Genomic DNA, 20007 nt, shown 5'->3' on the forward strand with positions numbered 1-20007 from the left:
GGTTTTAATAGAGCAGAACTCAACAGAAAAAACCGGCCAAGCAGACCATAAAACATGCTCACAATCAGTCAAATAAAACGGCCCACACACTGACCTGTCAGACCAGCACCTCAGGCACTGCCTGGCTGCCCGATAGGCCAGTCTGACCGTGCTGTACAACAACAGCGATGAACCCGCTGCACTGTCATCTCCAACAAACCCCCTGTGTAAATGTATGCCGATGTATCTGTTACTGCAAGGTAACCAAGGCCACATTGACAAAGGAGTATTTTCCTTTTACTAGAAACATATCTTAAATATCTTAGAAGAGCGGGATAATGAGGGCTACAGTAATGTTTCTATGTGTACAGTGTTATCTATTTGATGAGATAGAATTCCATTTTACTTATAAAAGTGCATAGTTGGAAATGGACATAGGCAGGGGAAGAAAGGCAGGTATGTCCATTATACTAGCAGCCCTCTACGCTGTTTTGCTATTTTGCCATTCACAAGAGTGCAGAAGCTCGCGAGGCCACCTACGTGAAGGTGGGACCAAAGCCAGGAAGGACTTACTGTGCTGTAGGAAGCACCATTGTGGAAGCAAGCATTACCTACCTAACAGAGGAAGGCTCACCCAAGGACGTTTTGTTTGAATGAACTCCTCATCGAGTAGATTTAATAAAATTGGAAGGGCAATTGTGTGGCGGAATGCAAAACAAAACATAGTGCCTATTTTGTAGACATTATAAAGGCCTTTGAACACAGTGCAAAGTTGCCAAGGTCTGTGTAAGCTTGTACACATGTTAGTAAATCCTCCCCTGAATCGGTGACAATGTTGTTGGAGGCAGCGAAGGCGGGGAAGAGGGATAAAAGTATGCGTACAGGGGTAGCCTGAAATGTTATTACGATGTAAGACGGAAATCTCCTAGTCATGGTCATCGAAACATAGAAGTCTTCCTACAATGACTGTGTAACTTTTAATGGGGCTAGCGATTTTCATGTACGCAAGAGTCGAGGATATGGATCGCGCATCTTTGGATTGTTCAGGGATGGTGCGGAGGCCAGGGCCTTGCACTAAAAGTGCCAGAGTAGATTTCACCTTAAATGAGACCATCGCAGTTGCCTCTACTGTTGACAGCATAACTGCGATGCAGCATGCTACGTCCAACTTGCCCTTTAACACTAGAGCACTCCTAAACATGTCACTAGAAGGCTTTTGACTCTCTCTCCACTTGCAGTCGCATTCATTTAAGACCAGGAAGAGCACTGAGTGAAGCACCAGGCATGGACAACAGACAATAAGAGGATGGATTCAGAGCCATTTCAAGGCATGGGGAAAGTACATCAAAACACAGATTGTTTTAATTCGACAACAAGGCGCATGCACCTATATAGAAGCTTAGTTTGGATGGCTGGTCTGATCCTGCCTTAACCCTCATGCTCTCCAGCAGTGGATGGTAATACAAATAAAAGGTAATCTTTCTGTCTCGAACCTCTCTTGTTCCTTCCCTTCACCTCTTTTACCTCATTCCTCCATCTTTACCTCCCCCTCTCTCTGCCTGCCTTCACATAGAGTTAACTACCACATCTCACTCTCACCTCACATCTCTCAAAATACACCTCTCACTCCACTTTGCTCTACCACTGGATGTCTACCTCCATCTCTCTTACAACTCCTCTTACCTCAACTCTCTCAGTATCCCACCCCTTTCTCTGCACCTCAGTGGTCTGTTGCCATCTGTCAATGCCAGGACATCAATTCCTCATCACCTTCTGCCTAAAACAATAGTTCTGCAAAAACAATGACAGATATGCACAAGATAACCTAAAGATACGAATGCAACCCTCTATGCAAATTGTCAACACAGCATATGAGTTCTGAGGAAATGAATGACAAACCAGTCCCAAACTCACTATAAGAAATGCTACCTATGTAAGTGTGCACAAGCTCTGTCTCTCACAGAAGTGCAAGCAGTAAAGAAGAGTAGCAGTGAGAAACATGAACAAGTCTGCCTAAAATAACTGAATAAAAAGAGAGAACTCTGGCCAAACAAGCACCTGAATTTTCAGAGGCTTGGTCTCTGGTGAGTCATGTGCTAATTGAGACTCGCTTGAGTGGAGTTCATGCTCCTTTCAAACCAACTGGCAGGAGATTCGTAGTCTCTTTTGCCACAGTATTTTGCCACATTATTTTCCATCTTCTGACATTCATTGACCTAGGCAGGCAACAATCATACAAAACAAATTCCTTAGGGGTGCCAAACCATACAGAGGTGACAAGTGCCTCAGTCAGGACAAAAGCCTTAATTTCCTTCCAAGTCGAGAGTTTCCACCTGGCTTTGGAGGTAACAATTTTCATGCAGGGCAACTCTTTAGTTGCAACAACCTGCCAGCTAATGGTATCATGCCATTTACTCAGAAGGTAATCCTCCCAGCAAGAAAACGGTACTCAACACCACATCAAGTTACCAAACTACATCGAAACTTATCATACTCCAATAACGAAAAATAAACTTTTCCTCCCTAGCATATTTGATTCCACAGAATCTTGACCCGCCCACTTCTTTATAAAGAGAAATTGCGATTCTCCTATTACCATGAAAAAAAAATCTGGACTTCATTAAAGACACGGAGGCCAATATTATGCATATTTCTTTTAATGTAACTCCAAGCCGCCACTTGAAAGAATTACATCACAAAGTGAAAAGGTTCCAGAACAGAACATTAAGAACATACAATAGCCTTGAGCACAGAACAGTCTGCCTATTTTAAATGTGGTGAAATAGGAAATAGTTTAAAAAAAAACTCTTCTTTCGCTCTTCTTCTTTAAAACCAATAGAAATGAAAAACAAGGAAGGTTCAGGAAGTCCAAACTTCGGATGGTGAATCGATTATGAAGGGTTACCTGAAATGAAGAGAGGTACAAGTACTCCATAGGAATGAGAGGTGGAAAAGGCGACAAAGACAAGCAATAACATCAAAATGTTATTTAAATAATCATTTAAAGACACTTAGATATGAAATATATACCATCTAATAAGCAGAATAAAACTTAACCATCCATGGGAGGGGTGGGTGGAATAATGTTAGCCTCCGTGTCTTTAATTAAATGCAGATTCTCTTGTCATGGTAATAGGAGAATCACAATTTCATTACAAGACCGGAGGCTACCATTATGCATGTTGGTAGCTTTGTAAGACTACGTCAGACATATGTTCAATTGGTTTGCTGTAATGTTGTGTAAAAGTGTTTGCATTAGACCAGTCGGCCGCCTTGAGAATGTCATCTAACTTAACTCCAGACCAGAAAGATTTACTGGCCATAGCACCTCTGAGGAAATGTGCTTGGAATTTCCTTAAGTCAATGCCTGCTAAATTCATTGCGGATTTAACCCATCTGGCAATAGAAGCAGAAGTTATTGCTTTGAAAGGTTTAACAAAGGATATGAGTAACTGATTCACACCGTGAGCACGAAGACCATTCATTCTGCAATTGTATTCTTTCATTCAATCTACAACACAAAGTTTTTTGCACAAGTCAAAACGTGGATCAAAAATTGAATCTGACATAGTTTTTGTTCTTCTAATCATCTCAAATTTAACTCCAAACATATTATAAGATCTATTTGTGACTTTAAGAGGTTTGACATCAGAAACCCTTCGGCAAGACATTAAACACAACAAGGTTGCAAGTTTAATGGATAGACCTTTCCTATCTAAATGTGTGTTATCCGGCCAATTTGTGAAAAGGTCTACAATTAGTTCTACGTCCCATAGCGACTTGTATTTGGGTTTAGGGGGTCTCGCTAGTCTGATCATTTTTAAGACTCTACAGACTATGATGTTCTTACCTACCGTTTTTCCATTGACAAGAGCGTGATCTGCAGAGATAGCCGATCTATAACAATTAATCGTTCTATAACTGAGACCCCTTTCAAACTGGCTACAAGGAAGTTTACTATATGTACAACAGGAGCCTCTACGGAATCCAGGTTCCTCTACAGGCACCAACGTACTCATCCTCTCCAAATGTTGTTATACCTATAGTGTGTGCCGGGGGCCCATGACTCTCCGAGGAGAGTTGAAGCTGTCGACGAAAGTCCAGACACTTCATTGGATTTCCTGACCCTTTCCAGGTAAGAAGGTTCAAATTCCCAGCCTGTAATAGGGGGTGATCTCCTCCATTTAAGTCTGTTAGGAGCTCTGCCTCGGCTGGAATTAAAAAGGGAATGTTGCCAGCCAATTCCAGAGTAGTGGGGAACCATGCCTGAGATGGCCAAAAGGGGGTTATTAGTACTAGAAAGCATTGGTCTTGTCTCACTTTCTGTAGAACTCTCTGAATCATGGCAAAAGCAGGAAATGCCTATGCCTTGAATTCTTTCCAGCATTGGAGGAAGGCGTTTACTGCAAGAGCACCCGGGTCTGGCATCCAGCTGAAGTATTTCTGTAACTGGAAGGTTAGTCTGCTCGCAAAGAAGTCTATTTCTAATGGGCCCCATATTTTGTTTAGAGCCCTGAAGGCAGATAAGTTGAGTTTCCAATCGCTGTTAACTAAAAGAAATCTCGAGTTCCAATCTGCCGATACGTTTATCTTCCCTGGGAGGGATTCTGCTCTTAGAGCGATCTTGTGCTCCAGGCAAAACATCCAAAGTTTCTTTGCTAAGTTCGAGAGATCTACTGATTTTGTCACCCCTAAACGATTTATATAAGCTACTGCTGACATATTGTCCATCTTCAGAATGACTGATCTCCCTTGGAGTGAATGTTTGTAGCTCACATGTACATATAGACCAGCAGTCAGTTCTAGGTAGTTTATGTGATGGCAACACTCTGCTTGTGACCAGACGCCACCCGTGTTCTGATCAAGACGGTAAGCTCCCCAACCATGATGGCTCTGATTCCAGGATGAATTCTGGTGTTGACCCAAATATGGCTTTGCCATTCCAGGCACCAAAATTCTCTAAACACCAAGTCAGTTCTGATTTGGCATCCTGATCTAGGGATATCCGATCTCCGTACCAAAGGCCAGATCTTAGAGCTCTCGCTTTTACCCTTTGAAGAGCTTGGTAAAAGTACCCAGGAAGATGGCTTGAATAGATGAAGAGAGGAGGCCCAGGAGCCTGGCTAGTTCCCTTAGAGTTAAGCTTTCTTGTTTCAGAACAAACCTTATTTTGTTTCGGATTTTGGTTATTTTCTTTGAGGGTAGTAAAAGGAGGCATTATGTTGTGTCTACGGTGAACCCTAAAAATTCCAGGGTTCTAGAGGGAGTCTGTATCAATTGTTCTTTGTTTATAATGAACCCTAGGCTTCTTATGAGATCCAGAACTGTCTTCAGATCTTGAATTATTTGTGTGTGGTGTTGGGACATGATGAGTATGTCGTCCAGGTATATAATTAGTAGAATACCTCTTTCTCTTAGGAGTGAGGCGATAGTCTGAAAGGAAGGGCTTGAAATTGGAACAGATGGTTGTTCCACATAAACTGAAGGAAGGGTTGATGAACTTTGGCCATCGGGATAGTAAAGTATCCATCCTTTAAATCTAGTTTGACTGACCAGTCTCCCTCTAGTAAGAAATCCCTCAGGAGGTGGATGCTCTCCATCTTGAAGGGCCAATAAACAAGATTTTGTTTAGTTCCCTGAGGTTTATAACGGGTCTCCATCCCTTGCCCTTTTTTTGAACGAGGAAGAGTGTACTTACAAATCTCATCGACTCCAATGGTACCTGTATTATTGCACCTTTCTGAAGCATTGAGGTTATTTCCTCCTCAACTATTTTTCGTTGTTCTTTTGTGAGTGGGATGTCTCTCGGGTGAGATGTTTGTGTAGGGGTTTCTACGAAATCTATCATGAAACCGTTGACAGTATTTAACACCCATGGGTCTTAAGTGATTAATCTCCAATTCTGATAGAAAAACTTGAGTCTGCCTCCCACCTTTTGAGGGGGACGAAGAAAGAAGAGGGGGTAGGGTACTCACTCTGAAAGTGGTTGTTGTTGGAGACTCCACGTGATCTGAACCCTCTGTTGCGTGAACCTCAACGTCTCTGCGGGTAGAATTGGGGAGGGATGGAAGGTTGGTAGCCTCTTCCGAAACCTCTGAACCTCGAATTATGGCCTCGGGTTGAAGCGGCCGGAAGAGAGGCCCCTTCTTCCGGCCCGACCAAAAAGGTTTGGGTTGAACACACTTCTCATATTGTGTTGTGCTTTGTCCAGTACCATGAAGGTTGAGACATATTTGCTGAGGGACTTGATCATGTCTTCGCCGAAGAGTAAACCTTTAGGGTTTTGGGAAGGTTCCTTGTCTGCCATATCGCTCAGTTTGGGGTTTATTTTTGAAAGGACTACCCTTCTTCTTTCAGCGTTGAGGCTGGCGTTAGCATTTCCCAGAAGGATCATTGTTCTCGGTCTTCATCCCCTGATTAACTCTGTATCTAGGGATGTGCCATTAATGTGGCTTTCTTCAGCCTTATCAATAATCCTAGCCAAAGGGCCCAAAATGTCGAGTAGATGGTCTTGAGAGGCTTTAAGAGACCTCTCCATCCCCTTCCTGGGGTCTCTCCCGAGTTTGAAAAGGAATTTAACTAGTTCCGGTTCGAGGTTGGGGGTTTGACAGATTTTATCTTGAATAGAGGGTCTTGAGCATTCAGCTCTGAGAATGTTACGGGTATCTTTTTCAAGTAAGTTCCTAAGCCATTTCTTAATAAATTCAACTACATGATCTTGTGGCCACCATTCCAAGCTTCTCAGATGTTTAATGTTGTAGGGTGAGAACATTTCTTCACCCAAAGGGTTAACTATATTGTCCTTTGAAGAGGACGCAAGTTAGTCTTCAGTAGGTTGGCTATTGAACTTGTGATTGTCTTTATCTAGATCAAGGATATTCATCAAAGATGTTAGTAGTTTCATCATCCTCTATTTCATTATCAGTAAAGTGGCAGTGAGCCCTTTGATAGTTTGTGCCGCTAAGGACACCCATATGTTTTGTGCCGCTGTGGACACCAGTGTAGTTTGTGCCGCTAAGGACACCTGAAGAGTTTGAGGTGCGAGAACCTCCATTAATAGTTGAGGTGCTGAGACCTCCTGTATTGTTTGAGGTGCTAGGACCTCCTATTGTGCCCCGGGGGGGTTGGGTATTCAATATTTTTATTCTTCTTTAGTCTTTTACCCCTATTTTCAGTGAGATCATCAATGACTTGTAGGTTTTGTCTCTTGCCTCGTAAGAGCGATCGTACTTCAGGCAGAATAGACCTTGGCAACGGGAGGACTCAACGCTCTCGTTGACAAGGTGCATTTCTCTAATGGCTTCAGTAACTCCCAAAATAGAGAGGGAGCCAGATCCTCGCATCGCGTCTCATCATGAGGGGAGAGAGGCACCGATAATTAACGGGAATGTCTCTCTCCCTCCGTGCCGCCGTCGTTAGCTCAATCGGGTAAGGCCCAGCGAGACTAAAAGGTTTCAGAAAAGCAGCATACAGTATTATGGAAAACAGGAGGAGGGTTGAGCTCCGGTGACCTTTGGGGGAGAAGAAAGAAAACGAAAGGGTGAAAGATATCTGTAAATTGGAGATCGGTAGAGAATAAAGTGGGTAAAGAAGGGGGGTTAGTCCCAGAAAAGGTGCCTTAAAGGGGAATTAGAAGGATAATTATTATCAATTTAAGGTTAATAAGAGTAGAAGTATTAATTTAACATTAAGTAGTAAAAAGTTGAACTTATCTGCTTGGAGCCGCATTTAAAGAGGCAGATTGTTCTGTGCTCATGGCTATTGTATGTTTTTAATGTTCTGTTCAGGAACCTTTTCACTTTGTGATGTAATGCTTTCAAGTGGCTGCTTGGAGTTACATTAAAGAAATATGCATAATGGTAGCCTTCAGTCTTGCAATGAAATCTGCCCATATCACCGCATGCCACTCGTATGCATCACGCCGGATGATGCAGCTCACCTGGAAGTAACCCAGCATGCAAATTTCCTCTCAGAAATGTTCCCTCGAACTCAGAACAGTCTGGTAGCCAATTAAAGAGAGGTCACTGCTCATCTCTGTAGCACACTTCATGGGCATCCACTCTACACTTCTTTGGTGATGTCACGGGGTAGATGACATAGGTGACCTCTCCATAATAAAGGTTACCCGGTTCCTTTCAAAATGGAAATAGAGAGTGTAGGTTCGAGGACCTAGCAACGTAACCTCCATTTACACTCCGAGTAGGAGAAGTTTCCTTGCAGACAAGTCTGGTATTACAAAAGGTACTTTGGCAATAATGATGCAGCTGCCTTCCAATCAGCACTGCAATACTCCTCTAAGTAACTCAAAACAGAGTTGCACTTTTCCGGGATTACTGTTGAGCAAGCATTACAATTTGAGTGCATATAAGCAAGAAGTAAATGAGTCATGACAATGATCACAATCAGGGTCGGATTAGGATAGTGAATAGTACCAGGCGCAAAAACAAAAAAACATTAGTAAATTAAATAGCTGAAAAAGTGGCCATGTTTGCAAATTGGGGCAGTATTGAACTTATCCGTCCAAATCACCTTGTGGGAAAGTGACAGATCCCCTGGTATGCACCTAAATAACAAATGGTGAAAATAAAGCACCATAACCACTTAAGACGTCAAGGTGGTTATTGATGATTATATCAAGTACGTAAGCACGTCCAAACCACTTTTGTATGTTCCAAGCTTTAAGGGAGCAGGCATGGGACGACCTAACACAGGCGAGTGCACAAGCTGACAGCGCAACATTTTGGAAAGTGGTAAACAGCTCCCTTTTCAAAGATAATATTACGACAAAAGTAGAGTGTGTAAATCCAGCCGACCTATGGGTTAGCCACTTTGAACAAATATATTCCAAGGTTGTTACTGAACAAACAGGCCCTTCCTGGGTACCGAGTGTCTTACCACTCGATTTAACTCTGGATATAAAAGAGGTTCAGAAAGCGATTGAGGGTATGTCTGCCAGGAAAGCTCCCGAACCTCTATAAGTCAGACCCGGGTCCATGGGTGAAATTTTAACCGGAGTTTTCAATGCGGCCATAAGGGTAGGTCAAACACACTCATGGTCAACGGCGGTGATATTGCCTATTTTTAAAAAAGGGGCTAGGGAAGACCCGGGATGTTATCCTCCAATTTCTTTGTTGGACAGCAAAAATAATGCAAAATAATGCAAAAATAATGGGTAAAGTAATTTTAGATCGCCTAGCAACCTGGTTGGAAGAAAAGGAAGTGCTGTCAGAATTACAATTTGGTTTTCGCAAAGGTAGGGGTACAGTGGAACAATGTATGAACCTATTCATGATTACCAGTAAATATACCCTAGCCAAAAAAGGACGCATGTCATTGGCTTTTATGGAATTAACGTCCACTTTCGATAGGGTAAATAGGTCCAAGCTATGGTATTTGTTCATAGAAATAGGGATGGACATGAATTTAGTACGTTTCTTGCACTGGTCCCGCTTTAATCTAACTGCCTCTGTAAGGTATAATGAGGATGGCTCCTTATCTAATGCTTGGAAGGTAAAAAGAGGAGTAAGGCAGGGGTGCATTCTTGCCCCGGTTTTATTTACATTGCATATAAATATCTTGGGGGCAGTGCGGTCTAACTCTTGTCTAGACATTCCTAGAGTAGGTTCTAAATCAATCCTAGCACTTTTATATGTGGCTGACGCAGTTTTAATTGCCAGGCCCCCAATAGCGTTCAAATCTTTAGTTAATACTTTTATTGATTTTATGGTAGCTCTTGATCTTGCGGTCAATTTTAATAAATCTCACATAATGTCAATTGGTTACCCAAAAAGGGGGATTAAATCCCTTCCTTGTAAAGGAGGAGTGCTAACCAATGTGCCCACATATCCATTTTTGGGTGTATTATTTGATGACAGGGTTGCATAGCGTGCTCTAAAGAAAAATACCCTGGCAAGAGCACTCGGAGCCTCACTGGATTTCGTCAGAAGACTAGGGAGCAAACCCATACAACCACTGCTGAAAATATATAACAAGAAATGTGTCGCTATGACATTGTACGGTAGCATGGTTTGGGGGTTACAAGGATTGTAACGAACTTCAAGTGATAGAAAATAAACATTTACGAAAACTCCTGCTGGTCCCTCCAACATTCCAACTTTTATTATACATGAGGAACTAAAGCATGGCTACTTGACAGATAACATTGCTTTGTCATCCCTGATATGGTGGCTAAAACTTTGGTCCAGAGAAAAGCCAAATCTAAACCAGACTATCTTAAAGGACTGCATGAGTTTGGACAGAGCTGCAGAAATTCCTTGGTTAAATTACATTTCACTGCAGCTTTCAGCTATTGGGCAACCAGAGCTATATAATCAACCCAGAAAGCTGCACCCTGAAACTGTGAAAAATCTAAAAACTCAAGTTTTAATGAGGAGACAGTTGGATAGAGAAGCAAATGAACTTATGAAATCTACATGTAGACATTTTATCATTTTAAGTCCTGGTATTTTAACTCAACCATTTTGGTCTTTTAAGATAGGCTCCTCGCAACCATGTGCATATGATAATTTTTCTGAACAAGACCTATTGCACTTAATGTTCTTTTGTGGTTTTTATACCGAGCTGCGAGTTGAATACATCCTACCACTTTTAAGAGATTGCCAATTTGCACAAGTAAGGCCAGTATTGATCTACCTACAAATGCTTTCTTCCCCATTTGTTTGTTACGGGGTCTCACGTTTCTTATCAGGGGCAATTCCTAAACGAAATAATATGGTGGGTTAACAACTATGACTCGGGTCGTTAGAACATGTCTCACTCTGAATTTATTTTAACCAAGGTTATTTTTTATCTATAACACACATGTTTTTATGTAAAATTTACTTTTATGGCCAGAACGTGGCCAAATACATTTTTTAATTGATTTGATTTGAACTTGTAAAGTTACGCTGTATACATTTTGCAGCTATGGAAGACGATATGGATTTGAGCTTGCTGCAGGGAATGTTTTAATAACTGTAAAAACCGGCCGAGCATATCATAAAACAGGCCCTCAATATAACAAAACAAGCATTGGCAAAGCCAATAGGTCTCCAAGAGCTGTTGGCTTTGTCAATGTGTTTTTTCCGTGTTGTACACCAGTGTGGCTGCTGTTCAGCATGGCTAAAAGTTAGTGGTATGGAATGTCCTAGAGTGGAGTGGGGGAGTAGAGTGTCGTAGATTGGAGTAGGGTGGAGTAGAGTGTCACAGAGTTGAGTAAGGGGCAGTAGAGTTCAGTGGTTCAGTGTCGTAGAGTGGAATGGAATAGGGTGGAGTGGATTGAGGCAGTGGGGTTGATTGGAGTAGATTGGGGTGGATTTGAGTGGGTGGATGGGATGGGGTGGATTGTTGAAGGGTGGACTGAAATGGGGTGAGGTGGACTGAAATGGGGTGAGGTGGATTGGATTGGGGTGAATTGGTGTGCTCTGGATTAGATTTGTTTGGGGTGGAGTGGATAGATTGGGGTTGGGTGGACTGGATTAGAGTAGGGTGGTTTGTAGTGGAGTGGGGTGGACTGGATTGTACTGGGGTGGATTGGACTGTAGTGGGGTAGATTGGTGTGTGGTGGGCTGGATGGATCGGATTGAGTGGGGTGCATTGAACTGCGGTGAGGTGGATTAGACGGGGACGATGTGGAATGGATTGGATTGAATTGGATTGAAGTGAGGTGAGGTGGATTGGAGTGGGGTGGATTGGAGTGGGGCAGTCTGTTTTGTATTAGAGTGGGCAGATTGTTTAGGATTGAGTGGAGTGAACTAGATTAGAGTGGGTGGATTGGAGAGTGAGTGGGTGGATAAAATTAGGATAAAGTGGATTGGAATGGGGTAGATTGATTGGGCTGGATTGGTGTGGGGTGGATTGGATTGGAGTGAGGTGGATTGTGGTGTACTGGAGTGGAGTGGGGTGTGGTGGATTGGACTGCAGTGGAGTGGGGTGGATTAGGCTGGGGTGGATTTGATTGTAGTGGAGTGGGTTGGAATGGAGTGGGGTGGACTGGAGTGTGGTGGAATTCAGAGGGGTGAATTGGATTGGCGTGGAGTGGATTGGAGTGGAGTAGACTGCACTGCAGTGGGGGTTGATTGGATTGAAGTGAGGTGGATTGGATTGAGTGGGGTGGACTGGATTGGGGTGGGGTGGAGTGGGGTGAGGTTGAGTGAGGTAAATTGGATTTGGCTGGATTGTGGTGGATTGGATAGGGTGGGTGGATTAGATTGGGATGGGGTGGATTGTACTGGATTGTGTGGGTGAGGTGGATTGGATTAGGGTGAGGTGGATTGGATTAGAGTGGGGTGGACTGAGTGGGGCAGCCTATCTTGGATAGGACTGGGCAGATTTTTTGGATTGAGTGGGGTGATTGGATGAGAGTGGGTGAAATGGGAAGAGTGAGTGGGTGCATTGGATTGGGATAAAGTGGATTGGAGTGGGGTAGACTGATTGGGTTGGATTGGTGTGGGGTGGATCGGATTGGAGTAAGGTGGTTTTTGGTGGATTGGAGTGGGGTGAAAAGGGATGGAGTGGGTGGATTGGAGTGGGGCAGATTGGAGTGGGGCAGATTGTTTTGGATTGGAGTGAAGCAGATTGGAGTGGGACAGACTGTTTTGGACTGGAGTGGGGTAGACTGGAGTGGGGCAGACTGTTTTGGATTGGAGCAGATTGTTTTGGATTGGAGTGGGCAGACTTTTTTGGGCTTGAATGGGCCGATTGTTTTGGTTTGGAGTGGACAAGATTCGAGTGGCTCAGGCTGTTTTGGATTGGGTTGGGGTGGATTGGAGTGGGACAGACTGGAGTGGGGCAGATTGGAGTGGATTGGAGTGGGGCAGATTGAAGTGGGGCAGATTAGAGTGGGCTGGTTGAAATGGGGTGGATTAGAGTGGTGTAGATTGGAGTGGGCAGATTGTTTTATATTGGAGTGGGACAGGTTTTTTGAAAGAGGTGGATTGGAGTGGGCAGGTTGTTTTGGCTTGAGTAGGTCAGCTTGTTTTGGATTGGCGTGGGGCAAATTGGAATGGGCAGATTGTTTTGAATTGGAGTTGGACAGATTGTTGGATTTGGATGGATTGGAGTGGGGCAGATTGTTTTGAATTGAGTAGGGTAGATTATTTTGGATTGGAGTAGGGCAAATTGTTTTGGATTGAAGTGGGGCAGATTGGAGAGGTACATATTGTTTTAGATTGAAGTGGGGCAGATTAAAGTGGGATAATTTATCAGTTGCGAAATAACACCAGTTTTAAGAAGAGTGGGAGATATATTGTTTTTGGTAGTGTCTTTACCTGAATTGAATTTCATAGGAATTTCTGTCTCAGGTAATAAAAGGCCATCAGAAGTCCCCTGACTAACATTTTCTCTGAATACTCCCCTCCTCTATACTCAGGGATTCATTTATCCTCATTCTGACCCTGCCTCCTCAAATCTCACTTTAGAGGACACTTAGAAGTTGACAATACTGTGCCACTGTTACTTCTGTGCCGCCACCGACACCAGCAATGATACTGGGGTACGGATCATACTCAATCACTGATGGCACTGGACGACTGACGGTAATGAGAAAGTGACACTACTGAGCCAATTTTAAGTCAGTATTATTCACAGTGGTATTGGTCCGATGATGATCAGTGGGTACTGAGTAGCTGATGAAACTGACCTTACGGTAATATTGCCTGCGCCAAGTTACTGAAATAATTGACTGGTGACGATACTGAGCCTCCAACAATATTGACCAATAATTATACTGAGTTACTGAGGATAGAAAGCCATTGAGGATACTGAGTCATAATGCTCAACAACGGATAATACTGAGCAATTGGCAGTAGTGATTTACTAATGATAAGTCCTTACAAACACCTCTCTCTGCCTCTTTTTTATCTATCAATTCCCACTTTATCCTCGGAATAACAATCTACTCTTTAGTCTCCCCAGCTGCAATACAAATACGTACATTACAGCTTTAAAAATAATATTCAACCTTCCGTAGAAGGCGTAACGAGGATTATCACAATGTGAATCGCTGCTTCCATTGTCTGTCAGGGAGGATAACCAGCACCAACACCATTGCACGCATATGTTTCTGCTGTGCAAACATTGTCTTCTGTCGAGCATAATATTCTGATAGGCACATGCATGATTTATCACTACAGAGAAATATTGCTCGTGGGTATGGTCCATGTTTAATTTTTAATAGAATGAGTGAAATGTAATGAAGATTTGTATAGCGCTTCCAATACCCAAAGGTGTCTAGGCGCTGAGCCAGAAGGTACTCGGACCTTTAAAAGGAGGGAAAGTTACTGATTAAAGATTGCCAGTACCCTAAACTGCTCTGAAACCTGCAGCCGGTACAGTTAAATGTCTGCACACCGAACACCAAGGCTGCATAGTCGAGCTTCAATCTTACACTCTTTAATCAACTTCCGGACAACAATCCTGGCAAGAGTGACACTTATTATCTGCCCCTGAATATTTTTTATACCTGTGAAGGTCCTCGAACTCGTCAACCCGAAAAACACATCTTTGTATTTAAATAGAACTTTAAATAGGACTTATCCTACAAGTGAAGCGAGCATGTTCTGGGCATTCATTCACTGATGCACAAAAGAAAATGATACAGAAAACGTGTAAATTGATGAGAAATGTTCGCAACGTAGCAACACAACAGGCCAGACTAACCACCATAAAACATTTTCTACCCTCAGCTCTCTCTCGCTTTCCCTTCAGGACTCCCCGTTCCTCGAGTAACCGATGGAGAAACATTAGATACGTACTTGATATCAGATAGTATAGTTTTTTCAACAACTGTTGGGCGACAAATGAGGCCACTTTTCAGCTTCACTGTGTAGCAGATGTTGTGGAAGGAGAGGGTGCTTCCTTTGACACTTTTCTGATGGCCATTCAAGGACACCTTCTTCACATGAAAGCCATTGGTACTTGGTTCCGACATGGGTATTACGGTGTGGTCCGGCACCTCCGACATGAGGGATGGTAGGTACTCCTAGCGACAAAAAAAAAAGTTGGCGTAAGACGTTTGGTTACATTAGTTGGTAGAAAATAGTATTATTACAACCATGACAAAGGTAATTCTAGGTATGGCCATGCATGGTGTAAACTGCTTATTCAATCCATCTCTCGGTCTACTGATATCAATACATGTTTTCGCTGTGATATTCAAGGATTTTATGTCCAACACCAAAATGCCCGCCCACATTACTGCTTACCTAATGGATTTCAAGCTCCCAGGGAATGCTTCCGCCAAAACCATGAACGTAACATTTGTTTAGGCATAGGACTACTTTGAACTCTTCTCTCGCATAAAATCTCTCACCCATACAACAGGCAACAGTTAGGACCTCTTTAGTTCTTCTCTTTCCACACTCACTTGCATTACACTGTTCTGCCTAGACTGGAGGGATCACTGCAGCATCGCAACACAACACAACTCAAGGATATCCACATTGAAATATAAATCAAGCCCTGGCACACATAAAATAGTATTCAAAGTCAATCACGTGTAGTCAACAAACAAACATGACATATGTGGATGATTTTTAATGTTCTCTTGTAGTAGCTCCAGTCAACACATGTTTCGTCGTTCGGGACAAGAGACCCGCGACTTCCTCAGGGCTGGAAAACATATACAAAACAAAGTATAAGCCCCTACATATGGGCACAGTTGAGGCATATGGTACATGTAATGTGCAAGTGGTCCCAAAGAAGAAAACACATGTATATGAACAGTATCCTAAGGGAATACAAGATCCGATCTGTGTGGTCAAAGATATCCACTGCGTCATTGTTTAGAATATGCACATTTACCTTGCCGCTATCACGTCGCTTAATGTAATTATTGCAACACTCAGCTTGCATGCTACGACGTTGCACTACCATATAGATGCACCATTCACTTGGGATGTGGGTGATTGCAGGAATAAACCTGAGGTCTATAGTATTTTGATTATCCCTATATTTTATTGACAGATTTAATAAGGACTGAAATATCTACGCTACTTTGGACTTTCCCAGCCGCTATTAGGCTGGGATTGAATTATACCCAGTCAGAAGGTATGTCCTGATGACAGCTTTTGGTTGCTATTGGCCTTCCTCCTCTTCTCTGTTGCTCTATATCTAATCCAGGGAGGTATACAGGATTATAATATGTTTTACGTTTTTCAGGCTCATTACTAATTCCGGTATATATACAGGTAGGCCTGGGCCTACACCAAGTAAAACATCTTTGCTACCAGCTCACACCAATAACATAATCAATATGCGCACCCTTCCCCTTTCTTTATGGGTGTCCCTACCTTTTCTCCCTGCCGCACCTGATAGCCCTTCTACCCTGGTTAACGGCTTTCGGGTGTATATTCTGTTCGGTCAACCACGTCAGATATTATGCGACACTACTGATCTATGTAACAGACTAAGATATAAATCTGATTACATTAATAGGCACGTACGCGGTGGATATCTCTGACCACAAAGATCTGATCTTGTATTCCTCTAGGATACTGTTCATATACGTGTGTTTTCTTCTTTGGGACCACTTGCACATTACATGTACCATATGCCTCAACTGTGCCCACATGTAGGGGCTTATACTTTGTTTTGTATATGTTTTCCAGCCCTGAGGAAGTCGCGGGTCTCTTGTCCCGAACGACGAAACACGTGTTGGCTGGAGCTACTACAAGAGAACATTAAAAATCATCCACATATGTCATGTTTGTTTGTTGACTATAAGTGATTGACTTTGAATACTATTTTATGTGTGCCAGAGCTTGATTTATATTGTCGTACAGATCCTTGGATCTGAACTGTGGGGCATTGGGTTATTACCCCCTCCTTGGGCACCATATACCTAAGAAGTGCAATATCAGATACACCGGTTATAGTGAGCACCACTCCCACCCAGGGCACAATCATCCCACTCGTATTCCATTTGGACTGTATCTGGTAGGGCGGCTCCTACGGTCACACATCTTGAGATAGAAACGATGATAGAAATAAGGAAGCGGAAGACATATTTGAGAGCTTAGCGAGAGGTGAGACAGTGGTCACCTCCTTAGCAAGTGGTAATCCCAACAAAAAGAAAGAGGGACTTAGAGAGAAATTCATAAAATTGGAAAAACTACGTATGGCTGAAAACTCAAAATGGTGGGACGGTGCAACACTTGGGCAGTACATCAGGCTCAAGAGAATACCAAGGGGGCTTCGTTCACAGATCCTCCCTACACACAATGATTTAGATGAGGAACTTTTGTTAATCTGGGAAAAAGAATTGACATCCAATTCCAATAAATTAATGGAAATCCTGATTGAAAACTCAGAACGTAAAGTTAAGAAACTACAGGATGAGATAGCACAGCTGGAACTTGAAATTAGAGATCTTTGGCTCAAGGAGGCCACTGAGAAAAACTATGAGATTTTAAATGAGGTAATTCACAAACACCAGGAAGACATCAGACAAAGGAAAGCTCGTAAACTTAAGAGGGACGAAATAGACTATAAGCAAGGTCGCATTTTACCTTTGCAAAGAAATATGACCATCTGGTAGATAGGGATAATAAGAATGGGACCAACCCTGCACGCATTATGACTCCCGCAAGTTCCAGCTCAACCTCAATTAATACCATGCCTAGCAGCAGTGATGCTGAATCAATATCCTTAGATAGTAACCAGGATAACAGTTTTTTATGAAAGGTCAAAAGAATCCAACGAGGGAACAGAGACCAACCAAAACGAAGGGAAAATATTACAAGAAAACCAGGAGGGGCAAGAGAGGAGGGAGTAGAGGAGGATAAACAAGGAATGAGACTGAGATCGTGGAACAAACAGAACTAGACCCAACCAAAATCAAAGGTGTAGCGGTGATCAAACTAAGTAATCAAATACTTACAAGAGACATGATCACTGTACTTGAAAAAGGGATGGGATTTTGTCCTAAAGAATATGGGGAGGTGTGTAATGGTATGATTGATTTATTTAAGTTCACAAGGAATCTTAAATTGAAAAAATACTTTGAATGTAACCAAAGACCTAATAAAGCAGTGAAAACATACCCTTAGGATGTTTTTCCTGATGTATCTACTATACACGACATTAGGGATACGGAACTACTACTGTCTCTAACTGATGATGACCACGACCACATGACTGTTGATGAACTGTTGTGGGAATATCACATAGAAACTGACACGAATGTGACCAGTGGATTTAGGAATAAATCCAGATGGACCCCCATTTTGCCCAGTGGTAACAATATCGATATATTTCACAAACTAGCCACAGAGAACATGTATAGTTATCTTAATCAGGATCACAAACACAGGCACAGATTAGTAGATAATCTGACGGTGAATGAACGTAAAGCTTTGAAAGACCTGGGTCAATTATGTAATATTAAGATTAAAGAAGCCGATAAAGGCGGAAATATTGTTGTCATGAATATCACAGACTACAATAGAGAAATCCTATCTCAACTGGGAGATGACACTTGTTACGAAAAACTAAAGGACAATCCAATGGGCCCACTGACAACACTTATTAACACACATTTGAGGGAATGGCTCAACAATGGGCTCATTGACCAAGATGAGTTTCTCTATCTTAAAGTAGACAAACCTAGATTTCCTTGCATTTACGCCCTACCCAAGATACATAACAACCAACAATTTCTACCGGGTAGACCAATCATCTCTAGTATAGGGGGCCCCACTGAGAAACTATCCCAATACATGGACACATTTCTACAACCAATGGTAACTAACTTACCTGCACATATTAGAGATACCAAACATATCCTAAGTATACTGTCAGATGTCACATGGGAGGAAGGTATGATCCTAGCAAAACTAGATGTCACTGCCTTATACACAAACATTAGAACTGAATTGGGAATCAAAGCAGCAAGAACATTTCTGAGTCGAAGACCAGCTACACAGTGGGCTCACATAGAGATGATCATTACCATGATTGAGTTAATCTTAACAACAATGTCTTTCTATTCGAAACACAGTGGTAGAAACAGATACAGGGAGTCACCATGGGATCCAGGTTCTCTCCTTCTAATGCCAACCATTTCATGGGTTGTTTTGAGGAGGAGTGGATCTGGGGCCCAAGGGGAACACCATGGAATGAATCAATCATATAGTGGGGGTGTTACATCGACGACTGCATCATGATATGGTCAGGTACCATGGATAATCTGACAAGATTCTGTGAACATCTGAACTCCAACGATATGGGGATCCACCTCACATACAACCTGAGCACCACAGAAATAGAATTTCTGGATGTGACTTTATAAATAGAGGACAAACAGATTCAAAGCAAACTTTACTGTAAACCTGCCTCCTGTAATGCAGTGCTGCATGCAAGCAGTTCACATCCGAAACACCAGATAGAATCCATACCATTTGGTGAATATGTGAGGGCTAGGAGAAACTGCAGTAAAAATAAGGATTTCATTGCATGCAAGGAGGACATGAAGCATCGCTTCAGAGCTAGAGGCTATAATACACATACAATTGATATAGCAGAACGAAAGATCGCACAAACCAAAAGAGTTGACACCCTCAAAGATGGCACACACAAGAACAAGACATCCCCCAGAGTGAGACTGGTGACCAACTATAATGAGGGCGCAATAGCTCTAAGGAACAGTATGAAAAAACACTGGCGGGTACTAAGTACAGATAAAACACTGAAGGAATTTATTGCTAACCAACCCTTGATCACATACAGAAGAGGCAGGAATATTAGATCATGGATAAGCCAGAGTTACCCTAAATCCGTAACAAAACACAGCTGGCTGACACAGGGATGTACCGGCTTCCACAAATGTAGCAGCTGCAAAATTTGCCCCCTAACCATGAATAACACGAAAACCTTCCAGAGCCATCAGGTAAAATTGTATGAGATCAAACAAATGATCAACTGTAATAGTCGATATGTGGTATACATGCTCATATGCAAATGCAGCCTCTTCTACTTTGGCAGCACAATTAGGCCACTCAAAGAGAGAATTAATGAACACCTTAGGGCCAT

At 42.5% G+C, this 20007-nt stretch overlaps 1 protein-coding gene across 2 annotated transcripts in view; it reads right to left on the reverse strand.

Annotated features, from left to right (window-relative positions):
• LOC146862017 (broad substrate specificity ATP-binding cassette transporter ABCG2-like) overlaps positions 1 to 20007 on the reverse strand; it is a 319514-nt gene that overhangs the window by 248210 nt on the left and 51297 nt on the right. For both annotated transcript variants that reach the window (XM_085641178.1, XM_085641179.1), the window contains exon 2: positions 14733 to 14959. In XM_085641178.1, coding sequence (XP_085497304.1) covers positions 14733 to 14941 — 209 coding nt within the window. In that variant the 5' untranslated portion in view covers positions 14942 to 14959. The remainder of the gene's footprint in view (positions 1 to 14732; positions 14960 to 20007) is intronic.

This window comes from Triturus cristatus, chromosome 2_2 (genome assembly GCF_964204655.1).
Source record: "Triturus cristatus chromosome 2_2, aTriCri1.1, whole genome shotgun sequence".
Lineage (NCBI taxonomy): Eukaryota > Metazoa > Chordata > Amphibia > Caudata > Salamandridae > Triturus > Triturus cristatus.